We start from the raw sequence: 17084 nt of genomic DNA, 5'->3' as shown, positions 1-17084 counted from the left end.
GGTAAGCACCCTAGCGGGCCGGGCCAGTTTATTTACCTGCTGAGGCGGCAGGTTCGGCTGATCGCGGCCCCCACTGGCCGCGGTTTGCCGTCCCGGGCCAATGGGGGCGGCGGGAAGCTGCGGCCAGCACATCCCTTGGTCCGCGCCGCTTCCCGCCGCTCCCATTGGACCGGGACAGCGAACCGCAGCCAGTGGGGGCCGCGATCGGCCGAACCTGCCGCGTCACCAGGTAAATAAACTGGCCCAGCCCGCTAGGGTGCTTACCCTGGCGAGCTGCATGCTGAACGTTGCCAACCCCTGCCCTATCCCATGGGTTCTCAGCCTGCGGGGTAATGAAGAGGTCCCAGGGGAGTTAGCATTTCTATATGGCTAGATGGACAGGACAGGCCCAATGCTTTTTTTTTCTGGAGGGTGGTATCTGTACAAGGCCCACTCTGTGCAAGGGTGGCAATGGCCTTGGGGGAGTGGGGGTGGGAGGGTTACAGTTCCTGGGCAGGGAGGTGCTATGTGAATGTCAGGAAGTCTCATGAATGCTTTATTAGATGCAGAGGCACTGCCCTGTCTCACACACACACACACACACACACCATGCCACTCAGGAGGTTACACACAATTTGTAGCTGCACAGTCTCAGCTTCTCCCCCACCCCCATTCCTGCCCCCAATCCCAGCCTTACTTCCCCATTCCCAGCCCACTGCTATACTTCCCCAGCCCCAGTCCAATCCCTCATTTCCAACCCCACAGCCGCCCCCCCCATTTTCACCCCAGCCTCTTCTCCCAAATCCCAGCCCCCCCACTCATCCCAACCCCTTCCCCCAAATCCCAGCCCCTCCCTTCGCATCCTACCCCCCAAAAATCCCATTCCACTCCTAATTCCAGCCTCCCCGTCCATCCCATCCCCCAACCCCCATCTCCTCCCAGCCCCGCCCTGTGCAGCGCCGCAGTGCGCATGCCCGCCATCTCCCTCCCGTTTCTCAGCGGGCACCGCCTTACCCGAGCGCTTGGGCTGTTGCAGTACCGCCCCATGGCACCGATTGGCTGTGAGAGCCCTCACTCGCCGGCGCCGCGGGCGGCGATTGGCAGCGATCTGCGAGTGGGCGGGCGGAGCGGCAAGTATATAAACTCGGGGGGTGACCGCTCTCTTTCCGCTGCGCCGCACCCGCTGTTGAGGAGGAGTTGCTGCCGTCTCAAGGCCCCCCCCTCACGCGACGCGCCATGGCCGCCAACCCCATCGTGTTCTTCGATATCGCCGCCAACGATGAGCCGTTGGGGCGCGTCACCTTCGAGGTACTTGGGAGTAGGGAGGTCCCGCTAGGGGTCCGGCGGCGCCATTTCCTGGCAAGGGCACGAGCACGAGGCCATTTTGGGCGGGAGGGGCGCGCGCGCGCGGCTAAGGGAGCCGGCCGGCAGCGCGCGCGGGTGGTCTCGCAGGAGCGGGAGAGAGCGCGCGCCTCGTGGCCGCTGTGGGCTCCACGTGACTGAGGCAGGCCGGTGCGCGAGGACCTGTCCCGGGGGGGGAACCGGGAGCGCTCCTCGCCTCCGGAGGGAGGGTGCCCCGAAGGCGGCATGCGGTGCCGGCCCCACCCCGCGCCGTGTCGGCCGGGATCGTAGCGGCGGCCCCTCCTCTCTCTCCCCCGCCTTCCCCTCTGCAGTGAGGCCGCTGCGTTGGGGGCGGCGCTCGCGCCTCTCCGGAATCCGCATCGCCGCGCTGGGCAGCTGCCCGGCCTGCCCGTGCTTTGGCTTGCTCGCTAAACGCTGCGGGCTGCCAGGCGGCTTCGGAATATGCTGTAGTGGCTGGGACTCGAAGCTGCTCGTCCACTCGCAGATCTCGCCCTGGATCAAGAGCTCATGGTCGCTAATTAGCCCCAGGCTGTAATTGAAGCCCCATCACGCTGCTGTTGCTCTCCAGACAAAGTCCGTCTCCAGGCCCTGCATATCTAAAGCCCTGTTAGCGGCGAAAGGGATGTGCTTCATGTTGGAGTGAGATTCTCCGAGCCGTCATCTTGCCTCGGGTACTTCTTTTGAAGGCGAAGATATGCTCTAGTCCCCAAGCTCGTAATCCTGGATCTATTCACTTTACTCGTAATAGTTAAATCAGAAATCCTGGCATGCCGGTTATAGTACTTTGAACCCAAGGACTGCATGCTAAACTGCCTTCTTGTATAACAGCCCCTCATTTTGGGTCAGAAACCTCAAATTGTGAGCTTTCTCAAGCTGAGGTGTGAAAAGGATAGCAAGCTTTATTGATGCAGACATTCCTTTTTCTAACATGTAAGGGCTTGTATGGTATGGAGCAGAGAGCAAATGCCTAACAGTGCTGGGAGGGGGGGTGTGAAGACCACTAATTCTCTGTAGCAAGCAACAGAGGGTCCTGTGGCACCTTTAAGATTAACAGAAGTATTGGAGCATAAGCTTTTGTGGGTGAATGCCCACTTCATCAGACGCAATTAATGGAAACTTCCAGAGGCAGGTATAAATCTCTCTGTAGCAGTACCTTTCATCAGGGCAACAAAGCACTCTGTAGTTTTTAAGCAAACCAGAGTTCAGACTGTTAGTAAGTGCTCTGACAATTGTACTCCATTAATCATTTGATGTTTGCTTGCAAACTTGAGGTTAATAGTAAGCTCATAACCAAAAGTTACATAAATCAGATTCTTGACTCCTTGGTATGCTTGTCATATAGCAAAACCTGTGTCCCAGTGGTTGAGAATAAGCTTTGAGCAAGACTTTCTAACTGGTCTCATTAACCACTCAATTTTCCTTTTGGAACATAAAGGCTTCTCCTGTGAACAGGTGTGTAAGTGCATAAACTGTAGTCAACAGACAGTGCATCCTTTGTCCAGGGACTCCATTTTGTCTGAGTCCCTCTGACACAGTCCAGTCTGACAGAGAATAGTGGAAACTCACTGCTGCTTCCCGCACACTACTGTACCAGGAAATGAGCTTGGCTTAATAACCCTTCTAACAAGGTTGCAGTTGGACCAAGTGTATGCTTTGTCTCGTACAAAACTATCAGCTTCATAAAAGATGATACAGAATCTTGTGAATGAATTTAATAATGGAGTCTAATCCTTGTTCCAGCTGCCAGGTTCTGCTCATATAAGGAGGAGCTGGTGGCAAAAGCCATGGAACATGATCTGAGGGAAGTAAAGCATGGCTTGCGGAATCCTGGATTGCATTTAAAGAAACAATTTCAACGCCATGTAGGCTTCTGTCATGGATTTCGAGTGATGGAATGTAGCCATAGCACAACTTGTATTCAAACTACAGCCACTGCAAGATTCTCCCATAAATCGTTATGTTGTAGTATGCTGATTTGTTTCTCCTGTTTTAGTAGTTGGCAAACACTCATTATGCAAAATGACTTAACTGACTCTCTTTTCTTCTACAGCTGTTTGCAGACAAGGTTCCAAAGACAGCAGGTCTGTAAAAACCACTCAAGATCATGGAGACTGCATTGCAGTCTTCAGTTTACTTTTATTAAGAATAAGTTTGGCAAGCCTCTGGGTGAAAATTTCAATGGGTGTTCCTATAAATTCCATCTAGTAATGACTGTCTTACATTGACAGAAAACTTCCGTGCCCTGACCACTGGGGAGAGAGGATTTGGTTACAAGGGGTCCTGCTTTCACAGGATCATTCCTGGATTCATGTGCCAGGTATGCGTCACTGACTTTCTTACTACTTGGTTATGGCCTCTTTCAATAGTTTTGTTGCAGCTCCTATACTTTGAAACAGTCAAAGAAGTGATTCTGCAATTTTATAGGACAGTCTTGCTTAGGGGTTCAAGACTGACAGTAAACAGACAAGAAGGCTGTCACTAGCCTTCAGGTTTTGTGCCTGATTGAGTAAAGGGGTGGCTTTGACTGTACTGGTAGCTTGAGCAGCAGTCTTGTATAGATTAGAAGTCTGCCTGACCGATTAGAAGGGTGGGCATCGCTGTATTTCACTTTCAGTGCTTGCTTTTTTTTGCAGGGTGGTGACTTTACATGTCATAATGGAACTGGTGGTAAATCGATTTATGGTGAGAAGTTTGCTGATGAGAACTTCATCCTGAAGCACACAGGTCCTGGCATTTTGTCTATGGCAAATGCTGGCCCCAACACAAATGGATCCCAGTTCTTCATCTGCACGGCTAAGACTGAGTGGTAAGTACTGTTGGAATCTGTACTCTTCATTCATCTCTGAATTTACTCAGCACCTTTTAGGGTTTTATTAAGTTTGCCATAGCCCTCTAATGCATTGTTTAATTCTAGTGTAGTGTGGCCTGTTCCCCAAAATGTTCCTGTGATCCTGATCAGTGTACATAATGAAACCTCAAACAATTCTGGTCTCAAGGTTTCTATATAGTGAGGCTTCATTGAGCCCTAAACTACAGTTGTTGTAACAGTGCCCAGAAGCAAGTGTGTGATTCCCCAGATCCTCCCGTATCTGACAGATTTTGAGGGTAATTCTTCCTGTCTTGTGGCTCATCTCTCACTTTACCAGCCTCCCATCATGCTCAATGGAAATTTCTATAGCAAAAACTGAGTACTAACAAGGTTGCTGATTATACAAGCTTCCTGAAATCAGTGGTTTAATACAGTAGGTCACAAACAAGTCAGATTGGTGCTTCTCAGCAACATGATCCTATAAAACGTGTGTTTTATCTTAGGTTGGATGGGAAGCATGTTGTCTTTGGCCGTGTCAAAGATGGGATGAAGGTGGTGGAGGCAATGTCTGGCCTTGGATCAAGAGAGGGCAAAACAAAGAAGAAGGTCACCATTGCTAACTGTGGGCAGCTGTCATAAAATTCCTTTCTGTCTTAACCAACCATTCCTTCTGTAGCTGGGGCTAACATACCATGGTGTTTAGCCCCTTGTAATTCTTGTGTTCCTGACTTACTGCTGCATTTCTATTGGGTTTCATTTCCCTTATCTTCACAAGTCTAGCTGCACTGCAGAGTTAAGTTTATGATTATGAAATTAAATAAATAAAACAAGCTAAACCACATGAGTTTTCTTTTTTTATAAGGAAATCTGCTTGGGGCATTTGTGTAGCAATCATGTATTTTCCTCAGATTGGCAAGAAATCTCCTTCTGAAGAAGCATAGATTGGCTACTATCATTATGTAGTATCAGTAGCTAGGTTTCTAAAACTGTCCTACAGGGATTCCTTTAGGGAAATCCCTAGATTAAAACTGTTTTGGAAGCCTCTGTAGCTTAGTGTTGATGACCTGTCCCCAGCAGCATGGGAATTACAGTGGATGCCTGCCAATTGAATACTCTTAAGGCCACTACAGAATGAATGGCTAAGCAGGGTTTTTAATGGTAAAATGTGACTAGAAACAACCACTGATAGTAAAACTCCTATTTAATTAATTTGGTGCAGGGTAAGGTCCTAAGTGCTTAGATGCCGATTAGCAAAAGCCCTATTCTGTATTTTGGAAACACAGCACAGTGAGACACTGGGCAGGTTGACACTACAGCTGGGATCAATCCACCAGCTGTTGATTTAGCAGGTCTAGTAAAGACCCAACAAATCCAACTGTAGATCGCTCTCCAGTCAACACTTTATACTCTACCCCTGAGAAGAAGAGTAAGGTAAGTCAATTGGAGATTTTTCTCCTATTGACCCCAGCGGTAACTTGACCTAAGGTACGTTGACTCCAGCTATGTTATTCATGTAGTGTAGGTTGACTTAGTCACTGAGTAGTTCATCCGCAAGCACTGCAACCTCTTAAATTTACCACTACTGCTCCTTGCAGCATCCAGGCCAGGGGTGGCCAAACTTTTTGAGTCACATATGACAATCTTCAGAAGTTCAAGAGCTGGGGCATGCCTGCCAGGGTTGGGGGGGGCATGTGCCTCCCTGACTTTTTATTTTTGGTGCTAGGGTTTGCTGGCTCTGCCCAGTCACATGGTGTGGCCAGGTCACCTCCCTGGAGCTGCAGCTGTGGGGAGAGGCAGTGGCAAACACTGGGGAGCTGCAGGGAGGGGTTGCTGAGGAATGGGAGGAGGGGCATGGGGGGGGGGAGGGTGTAGGTCCCAAGCTGTTGGATGGGGGGGAGGCTGGACCTTTAAATTGTACTCCCCATTCTCAGCAGGTACCAATTGTCTCTGGCACAAACCTCTAGTCCCACCACTCTGCAGAAGCCCTAAGCTCCCCCCTGCCGTCTGGTAGGCAGAGAATGTGCAAGGGGGGGCTCAGTGAGCTGCATTTTAACAGTGAAAGAGCTGCATGTGGTTAGCCAGCTGTGGTTTGGCCATCCCTGATTGAGGATCCCTGGAGGCCTCCTGTCAGTACTAATCTACCAGACCCTTTACATTCAAAGCAGAGTATAAAACACTAAATGAAACACAATTGGAGAGGGCTTCCCTGGTGTGGCTAAAGAAATTTAATGAAAATGATTTATGCATTGCATAGTCTCCAGCATCAGTGTGTTCAGTTAGCCTTGTGATCATCAGACTAATCAATAATTCCAAGAGACAATGGCATAATGTCCCATAAAACAAATCTTACCCAAGTAAACGCTAAAATTTAATGCCAGCAGTGGAACTGCTGTGTTACATATCCAGTGTTGTGATCCCTTGATACATGGCATGGTAGTGTTAGTATGTTGTATCTCTGCCCAATGCCATGCTACTAGTCATTTGTCAGTAGCTGTATGTATTGGTATTTAAGGTGTCTGTGGCATTAACACTAAAAGTATCCTGCTTTCTAGAGGCACAATATAGCATGACTCTAGTAACTAATTTGAAATTAATAGCTGTTGCCAACAATGGCAACTCCACATAAAGATCTTGTATTAATACTATCACTGTTTAGCTATTGAATAGTCTTCCTAAATTGGCCTTTTTTAGGCCAATAAAGATCTTTATTGATATGATCATAGTTACACAGTAGAATCACATTACTTTAAAAAGCAACAGTGCTGTGGCACTTTATAGACTTACTGGAGCATAAGCTTTTGTGGGTGAATGTCCACTTGGTCAGCTGCATGCAGATCCAGACTAAGGGTAAGTCTTCACTTACCTCCAGGTCCAGTGGCAGGCAATCGATGTTCTGGGATCGATTTATTGCGTCTGGTCTAGACGTGATAAATCGATCCCGGAAGTGCTCGCCGGTACTCCAGCTCGGCGAGAGGCGTACGCAGCATTGACGGGGGAGCCTCCCTGCCGCGTCTGGACCCGCAGTAAGTTCGGACTAAGGTACTTCGAGTTCAGCATGTTATTAACGTAGCTGAATTTGCATACCTTAGTCCGAAGTGGAGGGTTAGTGTGGACCAGGCCTAACACGGCTCCCCCTCTGACACTCAACATTACTTTAAGTTAACAGGTGATGCAGGCAGTAGGTGGGTCTACTTGCATCAGCCTTGTGGTACCTCCATATTATAAAATGGAAATTGAGGGGTGGGAGTCAAGTGGGGTAAAGAGAGATGTAGAGGAAACAGGAGAAATTCTCTTCTCAATGGGTGTCTCTTCTATTGCAAAGAGAAGTAGATAATCTCTTCCTCCCTTCACCAAGTCTCTTGGGACTGTAGCTGATTTGGAAAGGTACAAGTAACTTGTCTGCAATGGAAAACTGCTCTTCCTACCTTCCACTTTCCTTTTGGCACAAACTTGTGCCTGGCTTTTGCAACTAACACTTGCTGACAGTGGTTCTTGTTGCTGCATGACACATCTGTTTCTGGAGAGCTGGGAAGGCACTAGAGGCAGCTCCTTGTTCACAGCTGTTACACACTGAAGAGCCTGAATGCTAAGAGCCTAATCAGTTGGAAATAAGTGCTCTCCTAGTTATCTGTGGAGGAGGCTGCTCTGCTAGTAGGAGAAGGAATGAGCAAGTGAAAGGGAACAGTAGAGGCATAGCCCTGGGCAACAGTGGGGTGTTGAGGGTGTATGGCAGAAAAGCTGGGTGGAGTCAACAAGCTACTGTCTGTGTATACTTCCTCTTTATGAAGGAAAGGGGGGGAGGGAGGAACAATAAATGTATCATTCCCTTCCATCTTGTTTCTGAGAGGTTGCAGGGGTGAATGGAAACACATTGCACTGGCTCAGAACTGACTGAATTGGCATAGGCTTATCCCCCCCTGTTAGTCAACAGCTAAACAGCTATTTGGAGAAGGGTACCAGCAGGAGCACCAGTGGTAGTCATCTGACACCTTGTGCCACACCATCTTAACACCAAATGCATCGGCTCTAAATGCCTCGTATAAATAACTGATGAAGATCAGCTGCCTAAACTCAAACTAGGCTGGAAGCAGTTTAAAGAACTTGCCTGCTTTATAATAGCACCTGCCACCAAAAGCATTTTCTCATTGATTCTTAAATCAGTCTGTAGTTACTGGCTTCCTTTTGGCTGCCCAAACAGCCAGCTGGCAAAACTATTGCCATTTGATTGGCCTGAATGTTGCACCCCATTTTGTCAGTTTGCCACTTTAGAAATCAATATTATAGAAAATCAATGTACATTAACTCATGTCAAAATTGCAGTGGTCATGTAGCAGTGTCGGTCCAAGAATATTCAAGACCAAGTGGGTGAGGCAATATCTTTTATTGGGCTGACTTCTGTTGGTGAGATGAGCTGCACAGAACACTTATTTGAGCCTCAAAATATAACTCTGAGTGGGGGCTTAATCTAATGGGGTCCCATCGGATCTGTTCTTTGGCCCTATACTGTTCCATGTCTTTATCAGTGATTTGGGGGGAAATCCTGGTAAAAATTGTGATGACATAAAACTTGATGGAGTGCTAAATAACGACAGGTCAGCTTTAGAGATTGCCTGGGTAAGCTAGGCACAGTTGAACACCACTTTTTAATACAGCTAAATGTAAAGCTGTACATCTAAATACCAAGGGTTTAGGTCACACTTACAGGATGGGAAATGTGTGTTGGAAAGCTGAGGTTCAGAAAAGATTTAGGTTGTGGTGGATAATCACCTGAATATAAGCTCACAGCGCCATGCAGTGGTTAAGAAGAAATGTGATCCTTGGGTGCATAACCAAGATAATATTGAATTAGGACAATGCAGTGTCCATGAGACCTTTAGTGGGATACTGTGTCCCGTTCTGGTCAGCTTTGAAAAGATTGTTGATAGATTGAATCGTTCTTTGAGCTCTTTCCAAACTCTGGAAAACCTGCCAGTGAGAGACTAGAGAAGCTCAAACTATTTGATTCAAGAAAAGGTTGAGGCAACTTGATTAGTCTATAGATACCTAGGTGGGGAAGAGATTGCTGCTAGCAGACAAAGGCAGAACAAGAGCCAGACGACTGAAGGTAAAATAGTTTCAAACTAGAAATGAAGTGCAGATTTTTAACAGGTAACTTACCTAGGGGTGTGAATTCTCCATCACTTAATGTCTTTCTAAAATATATGCTCTAGAGAGCAATTGTACCTGATGCAAGAATTGCAGTGAAAATCTCTGGCCTGTTATGAAGGAGGCCCTACTCCAGGGGTTCTCAAACTGGGGGTTGGGGTTGTGAGGTTTAGATGGGGGGTTGTGAGCTGTCAACCTCCACCCCAAATCCCGCTTTGCCTCCAGCATTTATAATGGTGTTAAATACATTTAAAAAGTGTTTTTAATTTATAAGGGGGGGGTTGCACTCACAGGCTTGCTATGTGAAAGGGGTCACCAGTACAAAAGTTTGAGAACCACTGCTCTACTCATTATGCTCTCTTAACATGTGTGACTATCAATCTGGAGCTCCACTCTGACTCCCTTTGAATTTAGAGTCCTGTTCAAGGTTTGTTGGGACACGCAGAGCCTTCTGTGGGACTGGGCATGCTTACCTACAGAATGCCTTTCTCTCTGTCGCCACTACCTCCCATAATGGGTACATTCCAGTGGAATGAGGAGACAGTTGAGGCCCATGAGTGTAGGAGACAGATCTTACTCTTGGTCCAGCTGTTGGGAATGGAACTCACCTTGCCAGAGGGGGAAAAAATCTCTCCCTAGATAATTTCTTTAGCACATAGACACACATCACACAAGCAAACACATACCCTAAAACCTAATACAACTGTTTCTTTTCCAGGCTGGAAAAAAGTGTTTCTATTTTAAAATTCTTGTGAGGAATTGAGATCTTTGGGTGATAGGAGCTATGTGTAGTCACTTAGTTCGGTACAGCCGTGCTTCCTTCAGATTCCCTTGATCTTTGTGCTCTAAGTTCATTCATTTTTCCTGGGTAACTTACTCTCTAGGTTTGTTTTCTACCTCCTTCACTCTGCCCAAGTTTTCAATTTGGCCAGTTCCCTCCTCTCTGCGCCAGTGTTTGGACATCAACAGCATGAACCATTTCTTGACTTCACTGATCCCTCCTCCCCTGCCCCACATGATGCTTCCTCGCCAGTGAGATCACATTTTGCTAAACACTCAGCTATCCACACTCCTCCTGCAGAGCTTCTGTGCCCCTGGTTCCCTGTTTGTGTTAGGATTTTCCTGTGGGCGGCCAGTCATGCTATGCTGTGGTGCAATATCTTGCATGGCTGCTTTTCCTGCACAGGGTAGTATTCTGTGTTTTGGATTTTTTTAATGGCCTTTTTTTAATGTTGAGTGAGCAGAGCAAAGGATTTTGGGTAATTTTTTTTGTACCAGCTACAGCACTTTCTTGGGATTTGCAAAGGTGGCACCCTAGGCACTGACTTATTTCCTAAATAAAGCATCCGTGACCAAATTTGCATTCCCTTTCTCATGCATCACTTCTATCGTGGAGCACCAGGTTCCATCTAAGGCCTTGGGTACACTGGCGCTGTACAGCACTGCAACTTGCTGCGCTCGGGTGTGAAAACCCCCTACCCCCCCCGAGCGCAGCGAGTGCAGTGCTGTAAAGCGCCAGTGTAATCAGCGCCTGCAGCACTGCACGCTCGCTCACAGCACTGCAAGCTACTCCCCTTGGGGAGGTGGAGTACTTGCAGTGCTGCGAGAGAGCTCTCGCAGCGCTGGCGACGCGACTACACTCACGCTTCACAGCGCTGCCGCAGTAGCGCTGTGAATTGCCTAGTGTAGCCAAGGCCCTAGCAATTTAGCATTAGTCCTTTACATTTGATGCAACCATGTAAGTGGTGAGTGTAACAGATATTGCAACCCCGTGCAATATTTTGGGGACCATTGTATTACATTTATGAATGGCATACATATGATTGTGTTCTACTGGATGATTAAAGAGCTACTTACAGGAATGAAAACAGTAGGTGGCGGTTGTTCCTGAGATTGTAAACAACTCCAGAGATGTTCCACCTCCTGAGTGGTTTGCATATGCTGATTCAGACTGGGTTTTCTAGAAACAAAGAACAGGCTTTTGTTATAAAAGGCTGAGTTGAAACTGACGTTGGGGTTTTCCTGTTGAGTCAACAAACTGACTGGTCTTCAGGTTCTATGGGGACCCCAAGCCTTGCTGCAGAAGGTTGGAAAGACTGCCAGTTATCACAGCCCTATATTGGAGTTGGGGTGGCCTCAGGTAAGCTTTTAGTAAGGTCGGGAATGTGGTTTTATTTTTTTAATATGTTCTCCTTCATGTCATTGTGCATATATACATTCCACTGCAGGCGTATGTATGCCCACTGCACTTAAGTCGAAGTGTTTCGTCTGCAGTATCAGTTGGCTGTGTTCGTGCCTCTTCTCTCCTTGTGCTCTCAGATGAGGGCATGAAATGGGCGTGGTCACTGCCTCCCTCTCAATTCCTTCTCACTGGCCATGGTGACAGTTGGAACTCCCTTTAGCTAATGCTTCTGTTAGCCAGCCTTCCATACTTTTGGTGTGTGTAGTTTAGTAGTTTCCCTGGGAGACTAGTATGACTAAATTCCCTATCACAGGTAGGTACAACAGTTGTTTGATCTGTATAGGTGAGGGACAAATGCCCCCGTTGCACCTCTTTTCCACACCAGGACTAAAACTGAGAGAAACATGGTAGTGAAGTCCCTCATACACGTTTTCTGGGACCAACATGAGTGGTCAATCAAGGAGAACATTCTCCTCCAGATTTTCCAACACCGGGGATATCCAATAATAGATTGATCACAGACAAATCTGAACAACACGGCAAGAGATTTTGCTCCAGGCGGGTTCCATCCCAGATGTTTTTCTTCTTTCATGGTCCAGTCATCATTTATATGCATTTCCTCCAGTTCCTCTCATTCCAAGCTGAAACGAGACAAAGCATCGTTAGTCCTTATTGCACCAGCCTCACCAGGACAGTATTTGTTCATGGACCTGCATCAGCTCTCTGTCCGGTTGTCAATAACTTTACCACTAGTCAAGGATCATCTGTCCCAGAGCCAGGGCAAGTCTGAATCCCAACCTCAAATCTCTTCACTTTAAGGCATGGACTAGTACTCCTGAGAGGTTCAGAACATACTGGTCAGCAGCAGAACTGTGTCCACTAGAGCTATGTACACCATGAAATGGAAAAGATTTTCATTTGGGTGCAATCTCAGCATTTTATCACATGGAGATTACACATGCCCTGAACTATATTTTACACCTGAAATTGTCAGGCCTTTCATTCACTAAGTGTGAGTTCATCTGGCTTCTATTTCTGCACTACATTTCCCCCCCAGTGGATGGATTTTCCATTTTTTCTCATTTTTTGAAAGGCCCGATGAATGTTTACCCTCCTGTGTCTCTAGAAGGAGAGCTTCAGTCTCTCCTAGCTGACCCTGCTTTCACAGGCATCTCCAAAGACAAGGTTTCCCTTAGGGCTCACCCTACATTTATGTCTAGGAAGTGTCAGTGTTCCATCAAAGCCAACGATTAATCTTCCAGTGTTTTTTCTAAAAACTGCATTCATTTAAAATTGAGGAAATACTTCACGCTTTGGATATTCGTAGATCCCACGTCCTTCAGGACTCCCCCCCCCCCCCCCCGGCTTTTTGTAGCCTGTGCTGAGAGAATTAAGGGTCAAACAGTGTCATCCCAGCAAATCGCACATTGAATTTCTGACTGCATTAAGCTTAGCTACAACCTTGCAAAAGTCTCTCCGCTGTGAATAATGGCTCAGTCCGCAGCATCAGCTTTTCTCGGCAATATTCCAATAGCTGATATCTGCAAGGCAGTGACGTCCATGTGTACCTTTTCTACTTATGCCATCACTCAAATCTCTGTTTGCCAGAAGCTGGGAATGGGTGACGGGGGATGATTACCTATTCTGTTCATTCCTTCTGCAGCACCTGGCATTGGACACCAGCACCTGGCATTGGACACTGTCAGAAGACAGGATACTGGGCTAGATGGACCTTTGGTCTGACCCTGCATGGCTGTTCTTATGACGATACCAACTTTAGCAAATGAGTGTTAGAGTATTTGTTCAGGTGATCCAAAGTCTCTCCACCTGTACGGGACGGGGATATTGCAGTGTATGGCAGGGGGCTGTGAAGCCTTAAACCCCTGAACAGAAGGGGTTTGGGACAAGAGTCCCTGCCCAGAGACAGGTGACTGCTGCAGATCTCAGACCTTACCGGACACTCCTTTAGTGGCCCATGAAGGAGGAATATGGGTGAAGTTACCCTGAAACTGTTATAGGAGGTGATCAGTGTATACAGCATAATGTCCAAAATGACAGGGCTGTAGATTTCTGAAGGCCCAAACCATTGCTAGATATTCAATTGTCTCATGGTTTTTCTCTCGAGACCAGTAGTGACATCCCTTAGCATTCTTTCTGCCATCTCCTGGGGGCGCTAGGTGCAGCTGATTCCACACCTCATCAATTCCCCTGGTTATATGGACCTTTCGGGAGCCTCCAAGACCTTTGGATAATGAAACTTTAATAGTTCTGGGTCCCATCAGCAGGGATGTTATCCACCAGTGTTCCCCTGCCCTTGTCCATCGTAACTGGGGATTGTAAAAGTTTGGTGAATTTATCAGGCCTCAGTTTATATAATAAGCTGCTAAAATGAGGCCCATACCAGGTAGAGGAGGCTCTGAATACCCAGGTGTTTCTGAGAACTCTGGAGCTTGTTAGTCAAATGACTCTGATTTTATTCACATGCTCCTGCTTCTGGGTTTGAAGCAACTTGCCCGCATTCCTTTCTGCGCCCTGCAGCTGAAGATCTTGGTGTTGCCTTGCTGCACTGCTTGTTTACAGCCCTGGAGGCTAGTCCTCTGCTTGGTGCACAGTTACATCATGGGCAGAGGCACTGCAAGCTTCCCTCATACCATTCTGCCAATGCGTTTCAGCCATGTCCTGGGGGTGGAGAGAGGGCATCTATGTGGAGTGCAATGAACAGAGACCCAAGTATCCTTAAATCCAAACCATGGCAAGAACATCCATGCTGCAGCGTCACGTCAAACCTGAGCCCCTGTGCTCAACCATTCTCCCAGACACCCAAAGATACTACAGCCATTGTGTCGGCCTTTGCGCCCTGTTTAGGTCAGCCCGCCCACTGTTGTACAGACCTGTGCTTAACCAAGGTCTGCTTGCTAGGGACTGTTCCTAGGGAACGGATTTATTCCAAGGGATTCTTGCTGGGAAGGAGTGCCTCTCAGCGGGGATGGCAATACTGCTGGGCAATTCTAGAGGGTTTCCGGATTCTCTGATACTATCTGGGCAAGATTCTTACTCCTAGGTCTTCACTCATTAAAGTGAGCCTAGTGCAACTCTGCGAGTTCGTACATCTTCCTTGTCTTGGAGAGCCGTAGTGCTAGAGGCTGGTGCAAACCATGCCCTCAGCTGGCTCTTTTGTGCCACTCCCATAAGTCAGTTGGCAAAAGAATTATACCGGATACTGAGCTTCTTCACTGATGGGTAAAGCCTGAATCAGCGAAAAGTGAGTCAGCCAGGCGTTGCTCCTGGACTTGGCCCCCTTTGGCAGAACCAGCGTAGTAGCCAGCACCTCCCCAGTGAACGAAAAAGTTGGCTACTTCCTAACATGCCCCAGACTCCGGGCAGCTCCTCTTTGAGGCCTCTGCATGCGTGGGATCACTGATTCCACACAGCAGTATGTACATGGCCAGCAGCTCTTTGTGCTGAATCTGCTAATGCACAGAGAGTCAGCGTAATGTGCAGCACACCTGAGCCATCTGCGTGCATTCTTTTTTAGTGCTCATCCCCCATGTCTTTCACTTCCATCCCTTATTCACAATGCCTGCGCCATGGCGGGATTGTCCCTGTTTCACAGATGGGGATACTGAGGCACAGAGTCCAAAATCACGCATCAGAGCACAGGCCCCTTGCCCACACTGCTAGCTGTAGGAAATATTGTCCTTGGGTCTAGGTCTGATTGTTTCTAGCCATCTCTGAAAGATGCTTCACACTAACAGGCTGTGCTGCTTTGGCGGCCTACAAGGCTGTAGTTTGGAATTCCAGAGGTGTGATGGGAACTGAACAGATGCCATAGACTCTGGTGAGGGTGAGTCACCAAGGGCAGGGTCGCCCCCAGGCGGCAGTAGTAGAGGCTACTCCGCCTTCTATTGCAATTTCATCTTGGCCATCTGTCAAAAGGTTTCAAAGCTCAGTGCCCAGATTCCTGCCCTGCAACGGGCCTGGGATGACTGGGGGAAGGGGGTGTATGAAGAAAAGGGACAGGGGAGGTATGAAATCAGGCAACTTAATTAGAATCATAGAAGTTCAGGGTTGGAAGGGACCTCAGGAGGTCATCTAGTCCAACCCCCTGCTCAAAGCAGGACCAACACCCAACTAAATCATCCCAGCCAGGGCGTTGTCAAGCCTGACCTTAAAAACCTCTAAGGAAGGAGATTCCACCCTCTCCCTAGGTAACCCATTCCAGTGCTTCACCACCCTCCTAGTGAATGTGAAAAAGTTTTTCCTAATATCCAACCTAAACCTCCCCTACTGCAACTTCAGACCATTACTCCTTGTTCTGTCATCTGCTACCACTGAGAACAGTCTAGATTCATCCTCTTTGGAACCCCCTTTCAGGTAGTTAAAAGTAGCTATCAAATTCCCCCGCATTCTTCTCTTCTGCAGACTAAATAATCGTAGTTCCCTCAGCCTCTCCTCATAAGTCATGTGCTCCAGCCCCCTAATCATTTTTGTTGCCTTCCTCTGGACTCTTTCCAATTTTTCCACATCCTCCTTGTAGTGGGGGGCCCAAAACTGGACACAGTACTCCAGATGAGGCCTCACCAATGCCAAATAGAGGGGAATGATCATGTCCCTCAATCTGTTGGCAGTGCTCCTACTTATACATGCCAAGAAGGAGAACAGCATTTTGGGAACAAGGGTACACTGTTGACTCATATCCAGCTTCTCATCCACAACCCCAGGTTCTTTTCTGCAGAACTGCTGCCTAGCCACTCGGTCCCTAGTCTGTAACAGTGAATGGGATTCTTCCATCCTAAGTGCAGGACTCTGCACGTGTTCTTGTTGAACCTCATCAGGTTTCTTTTGGCCCAATCCTCTAATTTGTCTAGGTCCCTCTGTATCCTATCCCTACCCTCCAGCTTATCTACCACTCTTCCCAGTTTAGTGTCATCTGCAAATTTGCTAAGGGTGCAACCCATGTCATTCTCCAGATCATTAATGAAGATATTGAAAAAAACCGGCCCCAGGACCGACCCTTGGGGCACGCCGCTTGATACCGGCTGCCAACTAGACATCGAGCCGTTGATCACTACCCGTTGAGCCCGATGATCTAATCAGCTTTCTATCCACATTATAGTCCATTCATCCAGCCCATACTTCTTTAACTTGCTGGCAAGAACTATGTGATCCTGCCTCAGCTGTGCTTTTACACAGCTGTTTTACCACTTGCTGTGGGAGTTTCCATTAGGCGGAGACTGCAGCTAACCACTTCCCCTCCCCCCAGGAAACCCAAGAATCTTTAAAAAGAACAGGAGTACTTGTGGCACCTTAGAGACTAACAAATTTATTAGAGCATAAGCTTTCGTGGACTACAGCCCACTTCTTCGGATGTATACAGAGTGGAATAAATATTGAGGAGATATATATACACACGTACAGAGAGCATGAACAGGTGGGAGTTGTCTTACCAACTCTGAGAGGCCAATTAAGTAAGAGAAAAAAAACTTTTGAAGTGATAATCAAGATAGCCCAGTACAGACAGTTTGATAAGAAGTGTGAGACTGCTTACAAGGGGAGATAGATTCAATGTTTGTAATGGCTCAGCCATTCCCAGTCCTTATTCAATCC

General features: G+C 47.7%; 1 protein-coding gene across 1 annotated transcript; it reads left to right on the top strand.

Annotated features, from left to right (window-relative positions):
• Nucleotides 1-1131: 1131 nt before the first annotated feature.
• On the top strand, nucleotides 1132-4991 carry LOC117872806 (peptidyl-prolyl cis-trans isomerase A). Its single transcript, XM_034761586.1, has 5 exons — nucleotides 1132-1287; nucleotides 3392-3422; nucleotides 3570-3658; nucleotides 3975-4147; nucleotides 4654-4991. Exons 1-5 carry the CDS (start codon nucleotides 1216-1218, stop codon nucleotides 4787-4789), a joined length of 501 nt encoding a protein of 166 aa, XP_034617477.1. The 5' UTR covers nucleotides 1132-1215; the 3' UTR covers nucleotides 4790-4991.
• The last annotated feature ends 12093 nt before the right edge of the window (nucleotides 4992-17084 follow it).

Source organism: Trachemys scripta, chromosome 2, assembly GCF_013100865.1.
Source record: "Trachemys scripta elegans isolate TJP31775 chromosome 2, CAS_Tse_1.0, whole genome shotgun sequence".
In the NCBI taxonomy this organism is placed as follows: domain Eukaryota; kingdom Metazoa; phylum Chordata; order Testudines; family Emydidae; genus Trachemys; species Trachemys scripta.
This window is presented reverse-complemented; position numbering and strand designations above follow the sequence as displayed.